At 48.9% G+C, this 16,755-nt stretch overlaps 2 protein-coding genes across 2 annotated transcripts; one reads left to right on the top strand and one right to left on the bottom strand.

The window, feature by feature from the left end:
- Positions 1 to 9,242: 9,242 nt before the first annotated feature.
- Positions 9,243 to 10,043, bottom strand: N7446_012155 (GPI anchored serine-threonine rich family protein; the record flags this gene model as incomplete). The annotated part of the gene is made up of 1 exon (XM_058520897.1): positions 9,243 to 10,043. One exon carries the CDS (start codon positions 10,041 to 10,043, stop codon positions 9,243 to 9,245), a length of 801 nt encoding a protein of 266 aa, XP_058366263.1.
- Positions 10,044 to 14,582: 4,539 nt separating this feature from the next.
- Positions 14,583 to 16,515, top strand: N7446_012154 (uncharacterized protein; the record flags this gene model as incomplete). Its single annotated transcript, XM_058520896.1, has 6 exons — positions 14,583 to 14,742; positions 14,803 to 14,873; positions 14,944 to 15,074; positions 15,128 to 15,309; positions 15,365 to 16,221; positions 16,276 to 16,515. 6 exons carry the CDS (start codon positions 14,583 to 14,585, stop codon positions 16,513 to 16,515), a joined length of 1,641 nt encoding a protein of 546 aa, XP_058366262.1.
- Positions 16,516 to 16,755: the final 240 nt, after the last annotated feature.

Below are 16,755 nucleotides of genomic sequence, written 5' to 3'. Positions count from 1 at the left end.
TGGATGAATGGCATTGTTAGCTGTAGGACGTAGTCAACCTTGCGCCAGTCCATATTCGTCAATTTGTATCGTAAATTCCCCCTTTCCTGGCAGTACTGGTCGATAAATCTTCGCAATCTGCTGGCTCGCTTCAACATCAAAAACACCGAATTCCAGCGGGCGTTTGCATCGTCCAACGGCAAGAGTCGAATCCCTGGGGGCTGAAGACACAAGAATTCATCGCGCTTCCCGCGGGTCTCGTTGACAAACTTTGCAAACGATCGAATCTGCAAGACACAAGGGTCAGAGCTGTTTCTCGTCAGGAGGACGGAGGACATTCGCCTTTTCCAAAACAAACATTATTTCTTCGCCACCTGAAGGTTCAGTCCAACCATTGGCGTGTGATATTGCTCGCACATTCTCAACCCTTTCCCTTTCTGGGGAGCTTGTGATGTTTTCGATATACCGCCGAAGACAGAGCTGGATGGCCTGCACTGTGCCAGGAAGCCCAACAAAGCACTGCAGACGGCTGATACCACCAGAGGAAATCAACTTCTCTTGTAATGACAGCACCAGATTCTCGTCGACCCTATAGTCAATTGTCACGCTGAATATCCGACCAAGCAGCCCTTTGTTCCCGATCAGTGCAAGTATTTGATCACCCGGGTCAGTCCCTGTCTCGGGCCTGCAGAGTAGCTCGAATCCAAGCAGCACCTCTCGGTAGCTCCACTCTTTATCAAAGTAATACGCAGTAATAGCCATGAAGTCCCGTCCGAGTGGACTCTTCCAACAGCACAAGGCAATCGAAACTTTGGAGTCCCCGGGCAGATCCTGCAGTTGTGGCTCTTGGTAGGTAGTTGCCACATCGTGCATATGCTGGCGGAGTTGTTTTGACGAGGGAAGCTCCAAAACTTGAGGTCCGGCATAGACCAGCTTCAACAATTCCCTGAATGTGGGTTCTTCCGTGAGCCCAAATGGAAGATTTGCGGATGTAATTGTCCGCAGAAGCTGTTCTTTGAGCTGCGCCTTGGTGAATCTGCTCCTCTCGGGGGGAAAGCCCGCACGGTCCTCCTGGATTGCGCCTGGGGTGACAGCAGAAACGGACACCTTCTGCTTGCTTCTCCGACAAGAGTTGGATTTCAGGTGCTTACCCATTGCGCTCGTTCCATGAGATTTGTGATGTGGGTGATGTGGGTGATTCAGCGGCGTGAGGCAAGACCGACACACTACCTTGGGTCGACCAGACCTGAGCTCTGCCACCTGGTCAAAGTGCCTCCACACCTCCGAGGAGCGCGACTCAGTCGACCATCTGAATTTGTATTGTCCATTTTTGGTCAGTTGTTGTCCATATTCGGTCTCCAGCCACCACGATAAGAATTCGTGCTCCTGGGCGGTCGGGTGCAAACCGCGTGAGGTTGGCCGAGGGACTTCTCGGTCGAGCTTCCAAAGCAACGATCCTTGAGTAGCCAGCGAAAGACTGTAAGTCGTTTCTTAGGTGAGAATCAATTGACTGCATCCGGGGGAAGACATACCGAAGACCGCGATACTGGAATAGATGACGGGTCTGAGTCTGTCCCAATTGAAAACATCGCGCTGAAGAGGTGTTTTACTAGCGAGGAGACCCGTCGGTATAGATAGGATCATAGGCAAACCAAGCGAGACGGATGTTAGGGTTTTATGGTAGAGCGACCGCTGGGTCCCAGGAATCAGTCAATGCGTCAGACATTATGTATCTTGCTCTCCTGACTAATGCGTCCGTTCTTTTGCCATGGGTGTTGAAGTTGAATTCCGTGACACATTGAAGAAACAGCAATGTTGATCCAAAATTCTCAATTTAGGCGGCCCGCAAATTGAAATGTCGGTGGTGTTCCGGGCTCTGCTTCGCCATTGTTGAGTCAACGCGGTACACGTTGCAAAATGTCTTACTGCAACCCTGTTGATGATGGGTTTATCGGATTGCTGATGGTTTCACTGGCATCGATATGGCCAGGGCTATAAACGAAGCATACATGATACGCAGGGAAGTCAAGCGATCAACGATTCTCAACGCCTAATCTGGTCAACAAGTCTGCCTCTGAGCGGGTCGTCCTCACTAGGAATCTAGTGAATCAACTGTCTACTGGGTTTGCACCATAAGCTGGGTTGAATTATTCCCGCACATCTCTGAGGCTTCCATCTGCCCTCCAAGAATTACTGCGCCCGTTGGGACACCGCCTAGAAATGGTCAGGACCATAGAGTCATCAAATAGACCTATGTAAATGGGCGGCGCGCCAGACTGCACGAGTGAACTACACCATTTCGTCAATTCTTTATTGTTCATTTTTATCGCACCGAGAATCCCTGCCTAAGATTACCACGAAAGGAGACCACGAGCTTGTCAAAGTCATGTCCTCGTACAGTGCGCTCAATGACTCCAAAGCACCAGTATCTATTATACGTGATTGGCTTAACGCTCAGGGCCTCGGTTGAGGTACGTGCATTCTACAGTAAACCTAAGTATACTAGCATTGTTTCCCCGCCTAGCCTTTCACTCATGTGTGTCATGTGGATGATCCGCCTAGCCGACCAGATCCGATCTTATCCGAACTCGTAAGGCAAATTTACGTTTCTTAAATGGCCCTTTCCTACCGGGCTGAAAGTTTTCCAGCAGTAGACCTGGGTTCTACAAATAACTGACTTGCTAAAAAGCGGGAAAGGGCCGCGCCTAGCCAATATGTTACCTAGCTTAGTGACCGCAAGAGCAATTGCTAGAGTTCATTGAAAGAATATCAAATGTTGGCCATTCTTGCGGCATGCTCAAGGCCCGAAAATTTAGGGGAATCAGGAGAGGACTGAGTGGAAGCACTGGATATCCGTTGGCACTGGTACTGAGGGAACCCATTGAGAGGATTGATTGAAGATGTTAAGATCGGTTGAGCAGTCCCCAGGGGTCTGCACGATTGAGCTCTGGCGTGTCACGGCGCCGTACTTTCGAGTCTACCCCGAATACCATACAAATACTAGGTGGAGTCGGGTGAACGACGATTAAGCCTGTCCCGAAGGGTCCAAGTGGTATTCCACCACCATGGCGATAGTGTGGAAACTCTGATCGACTAACCCACTATGGAAGGTTGATACTAATTAGTATTTAAGGAACCGCAAGACTTCTAAAGAAAAGGCCTGCCTAGAGGCCTTGTTCATGTACTTTCCGGAGTACAATGTCCCTTCATGATTATGGCCTAGCACTTTCTCTTGCCCCATGAAGAACTCGTCAAAACATGGTCTCTACCTCTTCGTACCGTTTCTGAATATATAGTGGATACCACTCTGATAATAGAATATATTAGGTGCTTTATTGCCAAAGCTGTCTCTTGTGAAATGTCAGTACCTTTTGATTTTAGCCCAGCTCTTGCACTTTCTGTTCAAGAAACGATGCTATTCTATAAATTCAGTTCTCACCTCGCGCAAAGATACAAAGCGGAATAAGTTGCTGTTCTTGAGCCTGACCTTCCTATCGTATATCTGCTTGAATTTCCGCTGGCTATTTACGACAGGGAGTTGAGAAGCTCTAGCACCGCTTCTGTCCGTGCTAACGATAGTGGTGTCAGGCCGTACTCATCCTCCGAGTCCGCCTCCACATCATCCCGCCACAGTAGCAGCTTCACCACTTCTTTATATCCACCCTCAGCAGCGTGCGACAGTGGGGTCCGACCATCTTCATCCTTCAAGTCCGCCTTAACATCATCTCGCTCAATCAGTAGCTTCACCACTTCTTCATGTCCACCCCCAGCAGCATGCGACAGTGGGGTCCGACCATCTTCATCCTTCGAGTCCGCCTTAACATCATCTCGCTCAATCAGTAGCTTCACAACTTCTTCATGTCCACAAAGGGCGGCCAGTGACAGTGGCGTCCGACCATCGTCATCCTCCGAGTCCGCATCCACATCATCTCGCTCAACCAGTAGCTTCACCACTTCTTCATGTCCATACACAGCTGCCAGTGAAAGCGGTGTCAGACCATAACTATCCTCTGAGTCCGCCTCCACATCATTCCGCCACAGTAGCAGCTTCACCACTTCTTCATGTCCACCCCCAGCAGCATGCGACAGTGGGGTCTGACCATCGTCATCCTTCAAGTCCACCTTAACATCATCTCGCTCAACCAGTAGCTTCACTACCGCTTTATGTCCACCCCCAGCTGCAAATGATAGTGGTGTCCGGCCATCATTATCCTTCGAGTCCGCCTCCACATCGTCTCGCTCCAGAAGCAGCTTCACCACTGCTTCATTTCCATACCGAGTTGCCCATAATAGTAGTGTCCGGCCATTATTATCCTTCGAGTCCGCCTCCACATCATCTCGTTCAACCAGTAGCTTCACCAATTCTTCATGTCCAAACAGAGCTGCGTACCACAGAGGTGTCAAACCACCATTATCCTTCGAGTCCGTCTCCACATCGTCTCGCTCCAGAAGCAGCTTCACCACCGCTTCACGTCCATACAGGGCTGCGAGAGATAGTGGCGTTTGACCGTTCTTGTTCTTCGGGTCCACTTGAGTACTACTTTTCTCTAATAGCAGCTCATTCAGTCTGCCCTCAGCTTCTTCTGCGAGAAGGTGCAAGATTGTATTTCCTTCTTCATTCTGAACAGAAGTGTGTCGGAACGTCAAGACTCTGGCGAGGTCAGGAACGGCGCGTAAGAGTGATAATTGGTCACGAGGGTTGAGATTCTCCGCCGTGAGGAGGATGCTCTCTCTCGGGAGATAAGCACGATCTTTTGGCGTTCTCATCGTCTAGCGCATGAGAGATACGGAAAGATAATAAAAACCCACAGCAGTCTGGTCTTCTTCTTGTCACGCTTAGAGACGTCGTTAATCTTGAGCGCTGTTTGGGGAAGAATGTGGTTGTTAGCAGAGGTTCGGGGCATTCCGTTTTGTTATATGGTTGTATTCCGGCTTATCCCAGATATCTCCTCCATTCCACTTTCTCGGGATCATAAATACGGAGAAACTTGGAGGTGATAACGTACTTAGGGGCGGGCTCTGCTTGAACTTGTCAGCCTTTTCAGAGTCCTCCAAAGCAAAGCGAGAGTGGATGTGAAACGCCAGCATTGGACCTTGCCTTTTCCTAGTGCAAAGTTGACAAGCTTTCTCGAAGCCTTTTTAGGGCCGGAACCTCGTGGAAAGATCAGCCGTGGCTCAACGAATCGAACAATCTCGCTGCCCGATTTACGCCGCGTGCCTGGTGGTGGGCCAGCAGGCATTGGACAGAACGGCCGAGGACAAAAAGTCAATTTGCTTCACACCACTCCTAGCGCGCGCTTTTGTTTGGCTATTCCGCATTCCTTGCATACCAGATCCAGTCACATTACTATACGAGATTATGTTTCCTAAACATAGCTGACAGGATGAGGAATTAATGTACTGGCTAGTACTGCACATGTCCAATAGAATCTGATGATTGATTGTTCCAGGTGTGTTGATCGGTTGAGCGATCTCTGGAGCCTACTGTCCGTGCCCTGGCGTGTTATGACACCGTATCCGAATTTAGTCCGAATACCATACAAATACAAGGGGAAATTGGGTGAATGATGAACAAGCCTACCCCAAAAGGCCATAGCGGTATTTGACCGCTCCTTTAGTTTGTCAGTATCAATTCCGGGCCGAAGCAGCCATGATGAAGCTCGATAATTACCCAGATGTATCAGCCTACAGGAAAACAATTAATCAAGTTTTTGGGTGATTGCAGGTTTTTGGACTCCTAATGGATTACCTCACTTTATACTGAGTACGGACTGTTAGTGTTCAACCAGAGACGTTCAATCTTTATAAAAATATCCATTTGCTGCCAATGGTAGTCATTTCGGTTCGACGCTAAGCTCCCAGGGTCGAGAGTCGACCAAGACTGACGGGTTAGACTGAGGGCCTTTTAGCCGTCCGCTTTATAAATAAGCTTAATATTCAGGCACTTCAACAGATATGGCTTCGTTTGGTCTTGGCGCTCAGAAGCAGCACCTTGCATTTAGATTTTTTCCACTTAAACCAACTGGTTAACGATACGATGCAGGCTCCTCTCGCTCAGCTTCAGCTGGTGGATAATTCTCTGTAATGCTTGAAGAGGGCCGAATTGCTAAAGTGTGGCGAAGAATCGTCTTTGGGTTTTGATGGCACCTAGGGTTTCTTGCTGTACTATTGTTGTTCGTCGGAAAACTGAAGCGAAATGATATTGGTGACGAAAGTTCACTGGAGTGGGGAGGGAGGTCGAGAAAACCCTTCCGCTTGTAAGTATAAAACTTCGTTAGGAAACCAAATCGGAGGGGTTCATCCATGTCCGGATTTGGCAAAAAGTCTCTGCCGCTGCGATGGCCTACGGTGCAAGCCTTGTGCCAGCATCTGACAGGTTCTTACAACAACGGCGGTAAAACTTGATATAAAACAACCTACTGATCTCCAGCATTCAGTAAGGATGTTGTGAAGTTTCGATATAAAGCCCAGGATCCGAAAACTGGGAGACATATCAGTCCACATTGGAGGCTTGTTGGTGTGATCATCTCCTCAAAGCAAGCTTTTCTCAGCACACCGTATTTCTCCTTGACTGCAAGGTAAAGAGCCGTTTCGGTTACCAGCTGTTGCTCTTGGTCAGAAAAGAGGTATGTCAGATCAAAATAATGGAAACTAAGATTAAATCCAAATTGTGCCATACTTTTACCATGCCTCACAAGCTCTCACCTAGCGGAAACATCGCCGTGTCGAGAAAATTGAGAATGATATAGCATAGGTAAGAGTCCTTACAAAACGCCTTGAGATCGCTGCAGCTCTATGGTCAGCCCTTAACATCACAAGTGATGCACTTCAGTGCCAGTTGTGTTTCCAAACTTGAACAATTGCTCACAATTCTTGTTCTCCATAGCCAACGCCGCGCTTGTCTTCTGATCAGATATTACTGCCGGTGAAGAGAATCATTCGGCCGATATTCACTTTATTCTCAACAGGGCCTCCAAATTTACGCACAACACAGAGGTTTTCACACATGTGTAGCCGTTCGCTCAACAGTCGTGCTCCTATGTCACAGAATTAAGAGCATCCCTGTTCGACTCCTGCATAATAAATGTCAACCATGGGCTCAGTCAGCTTTTCGTACTGGGATCTAACTCCCTTGCCCACGATGACGATTCATGACCGGACCTGCTGGGGTTCTGATTGACCAAGAGAACCAATTGAACGAGTTGCTTGAAGAACCCACTGGAAGAACGCTGTTGAAGGCGTCTCATACCTTTAGGGGCTAGTATGGCGTGTTACGACGCGGTTACGTATTCCGAGCTGACGCGTTTTACCATACAAAACATACGGGGAGTGGGTAGTCGCTGGGGTCGCTTTCGGAAGAAACTTGATGCTAAGCTTCAGCAAGCTTTTCAAGGCGGTGAGAAAGAGGGGTTGCGGATCGGTCCGGGGGAATGATGGCTTGACGGTCCCAAACTAGACCCACTTGCTGACAACTTGTTAATGGAAGCACCCACCCATTGGTTAAATATGCTAAAGCTTAGCCTCCAAGTAAGGGGCGGCCCAAAAAAATCTCAAGCCGAGATTGGAGCTACATGGTCCTAATCCGGCCTTGTTAGGTAGGGTGATTTCCAGCCGCTTGACAATTATGATTTCTGTTGTAAGTGCTTATGGACAAAGATTACTCATATAGTGGACGACCACTCGACATTAACCAGTGGCGATACTAGGAAGACGTCAAATGACACTGGGTGCTGGTTCCAAGAGGATTACCGGGGAAGTAAGTTGAGGATCAGGCGGCCGGGTCTCATTTTTACCGCCAAGGCTAGATGCGAGAGGCGCGATGCGAGTGGAGGCAGCCTCCGTAAGCAGGCGACCCAAGTCTTAATATATTACTGTACTGTAATACATATGAAATATTGAGACGTTATATCATGCCCCGCGAAACTGCCCGTAATCCGGCCGCGCCCCCAAATATTCGTCTTATCTGAGCTGCTGCCCGCAGACTAGCCCCTAAGCAAAGCCGCCGAGCCGTTCGTCGACTATATAACTTAGCTATCGAAGACTCGTGATTACAGTTGTCACCCCTTATCACCCCGTTCTCGCCTCTGTCACCTCGGTCTCTAGAATTCTCACCCGTATCACCCACACTCACCCTAGACATTTTTTCTTGCCCACTTAAATGTTCAAGGCGCCTCGAGAATTGGCCGGCGTAGAGTAATTGGGCTTATGTGCAGCTAGTAGTCGGGTGGGTGTTGCCCCGGTGAATATAGGGTGAGCGACGCTTCAATGTCGCGCGACCGGGGGTGACAAGGATGAGTGCGCTATAGACAGGGTGAGAATCAGGGTGGGGATCACCAAGTCGAGCGACCACTTCATTAACCCGTCAGCTGAACTACGGTAGAACATCATTGGATCGTGTTGCTCACCCTGAAAGGGTTGGTGTCCAAGCATCTGCACAGTGCCAGCCAAGAAACGTGTACGGTCGAAAGGCTGAGCCATTGGTCTTCTTATTTACATACCTATTATTCGCAACTGAGGTTGAAACTTTACGATAGGTAGGTTCGTGCTCGCTATAAGTTATGATTGGGCGGCTGACACCTCCTCGTGTCGGGTCCCAGGTGGACTTGAAGGACGATCAGTTAGAGGGTGTTGTTGTGACATCATTTTGCGCATCTGGAATGGGTTTGGTAGATTCAAGATGAATATCTGTAAATGTACATAATTAAATGAAGACAAGCCATGGCCGATATCTACAAGAGACTACCGAGAAACAAGGCATAAGGCATGAACTTCACATTACACAAGCATAGCAGAAGGGCACGCAGTCAACGTAACAAAGAGAAAAGTAAAGACATGGTATGAAAGAAATAGAGGATCAGCGATGGGGATCACCAAAAATCCGAAATCCGAATCAAAAGATCTTTAAAATTAAGCCTCATAAACAACAGACATTATTCGAGAGAGCTTCAAAGAAAGGAAAAAGAGGTATCACAGGTCAAGCCCAAGTCTTTACTATGCACGATTTAAAAAAGCCCTTAACAGGAATATCCTGTATAGCTAGGGAAATACAATGGATGTACTAGGCGATTGGCGCAACGGAATCAAAAAGGGGAACTACCCAAAATGATGAGATCAAAAGAGTGTTGATTCCTGTCTCCTATCTACTGGGATCGAGGGGGTTAAAATAGCCTCGAGAATACCTGGTATCGAATCCTCTAGAATCCCAGAGGTACCGTTTGGGTCAATACGATGCTGATCACCATTTTCCTGACAGCCCTTTTCGCTTAGAGGGCGAAAGCAGCAAGGACACCGGCGACGACGGCGCCGAAGCTGATGGCGTTATGGCCGGCACCGTTGAAGGCGGGCGACGAGGCTGAGGGGAAGGGGGAGGCTGAAGGGGAGGCTGAAGGGGAGGCTGAAGGGGAGGCTGAAGGGGAGGCGATGATGGTGGCGGAGGTGCGAGCGGAGGACACCCAGGGGATGCTGGAGGGAGAGCTGACGGGGGCGACGGTGGAGGTCTGGGGAACGCCGGTGGACTCAGTCTCGGGGCAGATGGTGGTGGTGATCTCGGTGCTCTGCACAACGGTGGAGAAGGCCGGGGTGGAGGTGGTCTCGGTCTCGGGGCAGGTGGTGGTACTCTCGGTGGTCTCAATGCTGGTAGGGCTGGCGGTACTGATCTTGGTGGTGGACTCGGAGGAGCCACCGGCGGCGGCGCCGAGACCGAACTGAGTGGAGTACTGGTATTGGCCGGTGCCCTCGACGACGAGGAGGAGACCGTAGTAGGTGGTGTCAACCTCGAGGTCAGTGCCGGGGGTCCAGGAGAAGGAGCCGCTGTTGGGGATAGACTCGGCGAGGGTCTTGAGGGGCTGCACGTTGGTGGAGGGGCCACGGAGGAGGACCAGGGAGATGGGGCCGATGGTGGTAGGCTGCCACTTGATGGTGTAGGCTTTGCCCTCAGGGACGATCTCGTTCAGGCCAGGGGAAACAATGGCATTGCCCGAAGGGTTCTTGGTGTAGTTGGGGCTAGTCAAAGCTGACGCGGCGACGGCGAGAGCAGAGACGATGGTAGCGGTAGTGAAACGCATTCTGGCGGTGTCGAGGTTGACAAAGAATGACTGGAATGGGATAACTGAAAAAGAATGACTATCGTTCTAAACGAAAGAGTTGGATGAGAAGAGAAGAAGAAGAAGAGGGAAGCCTTGGAGGCTACTTACATTTCTATTTCTCAACTTGGGGGTCCAAAGCCAAGCACGGCCCCAAAACGGTGGACCCGTTCCAAGCGAGAGACTCTGGTTACTTACCTGTATATGGCTATGGCTGTTTGTATTTGTGATTGCTTTACACCCTCTGTAGACATGTCTTAAAATACTCTGTATACCAGAGTAATACTGATACTAGACCAGCATAGTATGGTATGCAGCAAAAAGACTAACTATTCTCAGGCCTGATCCCAGTCGCCATCTTGGGGGTTAGAGTAAAGCCGGTAAGAATAAGGTACTTTATGGTTGTAGGCTAGGTGCGCTAGACTCTTGTCTTTCCGCTAGTAACAGCTGCTAACCCTAATTTCTAAATAAAGTACGGAGTACCTTATCCTCCATTGCAATAATCCGAAATAAGAAATGTGGTATAACTCCTTGATCGCAGTGAAGGGCTGACAGGAAAATCTCCAGAAGCAGCCTGGTGTTAGCAAGGTGTCCCAGAAGTGCAGTATCACCGCCCGCGTTGATCATTCCTCGAGAAGCCTGTTGAGTCTGCGAGAACCTGGATTAATGCGGGTAACTGTTACTGTAAGTTGAGTCTCATCTCAGTCAAGTGGAGACCCTCTCGCCACTCTCAAGGTAGATTAAGTCACAGATAGCCCAGGCCAGACCAAGCTGTGCAAGGGCTCAAAAGTATGCAGTGCGATTCTGGTCGTCGTGCCCGAGCTAGCCGTTTCGAAGCCTGTTCGGTATCTGGTTTGAACCTACTGACAAACTAAAGGAGCGGTCAAATACCGCTATGGCCTTTTGGGATAGGCTTGTTCATCGTTCACCCAATTTCCCCTAGTATTTGTATGGTATTCGGACTAAATTCGGATACGGTGTCATAACACGCCAGAGCACGGACAGTAGACTCCAGAGATCGCTGAACCGATCTACACACCTTCAATCAATCATCAGATTCTATTGGACATGTGCAGTACTAGCCAGTACATTAATTCCTCATCCTGACACCTACTACTAAAAGGTAATGAGTTACACTATATACTTAATACCAGACTGGAGTAATAAGGAAAGGATAGGGCACAGTGGGGATATAGTTGCCAGATGGCAGCCAATACATGTGTGCGGCAGTGCGTATTGGCTTACTCGATGATGATGATGATGATGATGATGATGTATTCATTTGCCCGATGTAGCTCGCTCTATATATATGCTGCTATGCGGGAGTGCTGTCAGGCCTGCCGACAGCTGGAAAAAGTGGTCGCCAGCCCACTGGGCGACCGTTGGAAACTCGTACGAATTTCTGGTCAATCGCCCTCGAATGGAAAGATGTAAATTGAACAAAAGAAATGCACGGATGCAAACATGATAAACAAAAAGCCAAAATGAACGTCATTTACCCCTGATCGCGTGTGGGAGGCCCTGCACTTCACCACACCATTCCGACGTCCACTTCTCCCCAACCGTCCAGTCTTGTCGGCTGCCGCTTGCACGCTCGCTTAGATCAAGGGAATGCAGAGGACCTGGCACTGCACTCCTCACGGGCGCCATCCTTCTTCTTCCGTCACACTGTCTAAGGGGTCATTATCTCCGCTCCTTTGTCACCCCCCTGCTCCTCGCCTAGAGCCGTGGGATCGACTGTCTGAAATTGGCCTAGAAGGCCGGTCTTGACCATGAATTCGGCCACAACTGTGCGGGCCTCCGGTCGTGTGAGGAGTTCGTCCCGGTGGAGAGCGACTCCCTGGTATGAGAGAGCGTTTCTCATCCAGTCTCGCTCGTCCTGGTGCAAGGGGCATTCCAACAGGACGTGTGTCACTGTTTGGCTACCAAGATCGCAATCACACCGCGCTGTTTCGCGTCGGTTGATACGATTCAGGTAAGCCCCTTGGCCTATTCGCCCAGTTCTAAGCTGCATCAGAATCGATGTCGTCGCTTTGCGCAAGCCCGTCCAGTATTCTAGCGTCTTCTTTGTTGGTGCATCAATCAAGCGTTTCGTCGGACGACTGGTCGTTTCCTTGGCCCACGTTCTGTCCCATTCCAGCTTCGCTTCTCTGCGAATTCGTCGTCTCGCTGCGGCTGCGAGACGTATGTCTCGGTTGAGAGGGTTATGCAGCCCGTCCGGTTCCTGCGCCGCTTCTTTTGCGTGTTGGTCCACGATCTCGTTGCCAATGACTCCTTGGTGCGCAGGAATCCATCTGAGTTCTGTCCGAATGCCTCTGCCCGCAAGTTGTCGGATCAGGTTGAGGCATATTGGCTTACTCCTGCTGCACTGATTTGGAGACACATTTTGCCCCCTAAACCGCTGCACCGGATTTAGCTTATTCAGAATCGACTTCACTTGGCACATTCCAGAACTAAAAGAATTGCACATTTTTTTTAAAAAACAAAGATTCCCTGATTTCAAGGGCATATAAACCGACTATTTTTAATTAAAGCGTAATTTTCTGCGAGATACATTCCAATACTCCGCCTTCTTTGGATATTTTTACTACTCCTAGGTAGCGGTGAGCCCAAGTAGCGAGGGCGTGGGCGTGCCCCGCGAGGGCAGCAGGTTCATGGGCATTATACTGGGAATCCCTGGCAGATATAACGATGGTGACTGAGCCGGACTAGGGAGATTCGTCGATTTCTACAATAAATCCAGTTACCCTCTATAACTATTCGAGACTAGCGAGGTAGAAGTTGTAGAATAATCAGATTTGGCAGATGGTTATTGGAGTATTGAGAGACGGGACGAGGGGCGGAAGGGAGGATTAAAGGAGAGACGTAGATTAATGTGGCAGAAAAAACAATGTCGAAGGGAAAGTACTGGAAGATAGTATATGGATGCTACGCTAAGCCCAAACAATGGGTGTATCGTGGATCTAGCAATTTTGTATCGTCGTTCTAGCAATTCCCCATTTATGTCGTGATTTCTATGTTTACTAGGGGATTCTCGGCACTCCGAGAATCGGGACTTTCAACCTTCCGCTCTTCTCATCTCTTCTTCAACTAATTCAATTTAATTCATCTCATCTTTGGTCGGTTCCCCTGGGTCAATTAGCCCCATCTCACATATTAATCAATGGTAAATTTATGAAAGGGGCTGCCTGAAACACATTTTTTGCTGCCGTTTCGCGATAAGTACTCTGGGGTCTTTCGAACTTTTTCTCTTCCCACTATGCTTATCTGGGTGGGCTGGATGGATTAAAGGGGCTTAGTGGCCGATTGGCCTTGGCTACTCTTGTAGCATGTATATGATGGTTGTATTATTGATAGAGTTATGTGGGTCACGACACAGTAATACTGGTCTGACCCTAACACATGAGTAGTGCGTACAGTGACGCAGCAAATGTTTTAACACCCCTCTGGATTTTTAGATTCTGCCAGTCAAAAATTCGGATTTTTAACACCCTTTAACCTTATTCTTAATGAAACACTTGGCCTTTGTGTATTGAATTGAATTATACCTTCTATGGAAAACACCTACTGAAACAAGAATGTTTAAAAAGTAAGATATCATAAACTTGCTCTTCGGTTTACAATAGGCGGTCTCAAAAGCGGTCTGTCCAGAGGTGTTAAAACATTTGCTGTGTCACTGTATCACGGTGACAGAACAATACCATCAGTACAGGGGATCCAACAGCTACAGTACTAAGAAAGAGAAACTTATCATGTGACCACCCAGGTCTTCCATTTCAACTCGAAGAATTCCCCCACCACTAGAACCCCCTGAGTCTCTATTTTTTTGTCGGTTACACCAGCATCAATCACGCGATGGCAGGGCACCTTGCAATATCATTTAGATTTGGGAATTTGGAGTTTAGAGATAGGAGCGGGTCAGGGCGGTTCTAACAGACGCTCAAATTGGAGGAACTGGGCGCAATTTGAACGCCACTTGGAGTTTTTCTCGTAAATACAAGGAATTGTTCCAGGATCCATGGTCACTCTCCACAGTACCATCGTGGGAACCCGTATTGTCATCTGCTTATATTGTGACAGGATGAGGAATTAATGTACTGGCTAGTACTGCACATGTCCAATAGAATCTGATGATTGATTGAAGGTCTGTAGATCGGTTGAGCGATCTCTGGAGCCTACTGTCCGTGCTCTCGCGTGTTGTGACACCGTATCCGAATTTAGTCCGAATACCATACAAATACTAGGGGAAATTGGGTGAACGATGAACAAGCCTATCCCAAAAGGTCATAGCGGTATTTGACCGCTTCTTTAGTTTGTCATATTGTTCTGGAAGGTTGTCATCGGATCCGAGCGTTTCATCTGAACACCTTGAGAGAAATAAAGGTCCTGGATAACCCACTTCCGAACAGCCCCACGCGATTGATTATTAACCCTTGTGTTTGTCCTTTCTATTCGTTTCTCCTTTCTTCAACCTCTTTGCTTCGTTCATTCCGTTGCTTCTGAGCCAAGTGGATCGTCAACATGGCGGACCGTGAGGTTTCAAAGTCGTTGTCAGACCCTGAAGCTAAGAATTACCTGAGCGAGCTTCCCGAGCCTTATGATCAGGATGTTGGAATTGTCAACGAGGCCGCGCCGCTGACACGTGATCTGAGAGGCCGCCACATGCAGATGATTGCTATTGGTATGTCGTGGACCTGTTAAGGAGATGGCTTGCGGACGTATTAATTAACTGGTTGCCAAGGCGGTGCTATTGGAGCGGGCCTTTTTGTTGGAACAGGGAGTGCTTTGTCCACTGGTGGACCAGCTAGTTTGGTATGAAGATCCATCAAATCTTCCCGTGACGGATATGAGTCTCCCTTTTGCTTATACAGAAAAATTTCAGGTCGTCTGTTACCTGATTATTGGTGCTATGCTGCTGTGCACCGTGCAATCGCTGGCTGAGATGGCTGTCGTTTATCCCGTGAATGGTGCTTTTTCTCCTATGTCGTCCGCTTCGTCGATCCCTCTTGGTAGGTGAAAGCGTGGTACTGAGCTAGGACTGGGACTGGGACTGACATAACGGGCAGGGGGTTCGCAATTGGATGGGATTACGCAATTACGTGGTTGACAGTGCTTCCCTTCGAGATTACCGCAGCTGGTCTGACCATCAAATTTTGGCGAGACGACATCAACATCGGTGTCTGGATTACCGTCTTTTTGGTAGTCTTGTGTTTGATCCAAATATTTGGTGTCCGTGGCTACGGTGAAGGTTCGATTGCCTTGTCTATTCGTGCTATGAAAATGAGCTACTGACCTATCTCCAGTCGAGTTCATCCTTGGCGTGATCAAGATCGCAGCCTGTCTTGGATTCATTATCCTGGGCATAATCATTAACACTGGTGGTGTCGGTCCTCAAGGATACATCGGCGCTAAGTATTGGTACGAGCCTGGTGCTTTTGCAAATGGCTTCCCCGGCTTCTGCTCCGTGTTCGTCGTTGCAGCATTTGCTTTTGGTGGTACAGAGTTGGTTGGTCTTGCTGCTGCAGAGTCGGAAACACCCCAGAAGTCTATCCCAGCTGCTAGCCGTCAAGTGTTCTGGCGAATTGCTATCTTCTATGTTTTGACCTTACTGATGGTTGGTCTTTTGGTGCCTTACACTGATCCCCGTCTGCTGAATGCATCGGATTCCGACACTAAGGACTCACCTTTTGTCCTCGCTATTGTTGACGCTGGTATCCCTGTTCTTCCCTCGATATTTAACGCTGTCATCACGCTGTCCGTTATAAGCGTGGCAAATTCTTGCACGTTTGGTTCTACTCGAACCTTGCAGGCTTTGGCTGAGCGAGGCATGGCTCCCAAACTCTTCTCTTATATTGATAAGAAGGGTCGCCCAATATATGCCATCATCCTCCAGATACTTTTCGGTTTGCTTGCTTTCGTCGGCGAGAGCGCAGCAGAGTCCACAGTCTTCACGTGGCTGCTTAGTTTGAGTGGTCTTAGCTACTTCTTCGTCTGGGGCAGTATCTGTCTTTGTCACATCCGATTCCGAAAAGCGTGGGTGTTCCAAGGTCGCTCCCTCAGTGAACTCCCCTATAAAACTCCTTTTGGAGTTGTGGGCAGCTATGTCGGATTGTCTCTTAACATTCTTTGTCTAATTGCCACTTTTTACGTCTCTGTCTGGGTATGTCGTCTTTGTGCCTTTGCTAGCTAGTGTTTCCTAACTTTCTCTTGTCAGCCACCTGGATCCTCTCCCAACGCCGGGTACTTCTTTGAGCAGTATCTGGCCGCGCCTCTTGTCCTCGCCTTATACCTTTTCTGGAAGGTTTTCACAAAACAATGGCGCATGTGGGTGCCATTACAGGAAATTGACCTCCAGGCTGGGCTGCGCACCGAACTGCTTTCAGGTGACGAGGACATTGAAACTCTATGGACGTGGAAGAATTTCCCAATGAAGCTTGTTCGCTTGCTCTTTTAAGTGCCCATCTAGGTGAAATTGGGCAGGGAAATGGTGATTTCCTACACAAACTACAGTCAACTTCCGCTTTCTGCACATCCTACCATCCCGCCACACCGGATGTGTGCACATTCAGGAATTGATAGGGGCACCCCCAACTTTACTCGGGCCACACCTAATTAACGTACTTCACAAGCGAGCTGCTCACACAAGCGGGCCGCTCACCTACCCCCATTAGAAACTTTGGATCGGGATGTATCA

Source organism: Penicillium canescens (genome assembly GCF_028828765.1).
Source record: "Penicillium canescens strain IBT 15451 chromosome Unknown utg000010l_segment0_segment0, whole genome shotgun sequence".
In the NCBI taxonomy this organism is placed as follows: Eukaryota; Fungi; Ascomycota; class Eurotiomycetes; order Eurotiales; family Aspergillaceae; genus Penicillium; species Penicillium canescens.
The sequence above is the reverse complement of the archived record's forward strand: the minus strand, read 5'-3'. Positions and strand labels throughout refer to the sequence as shown.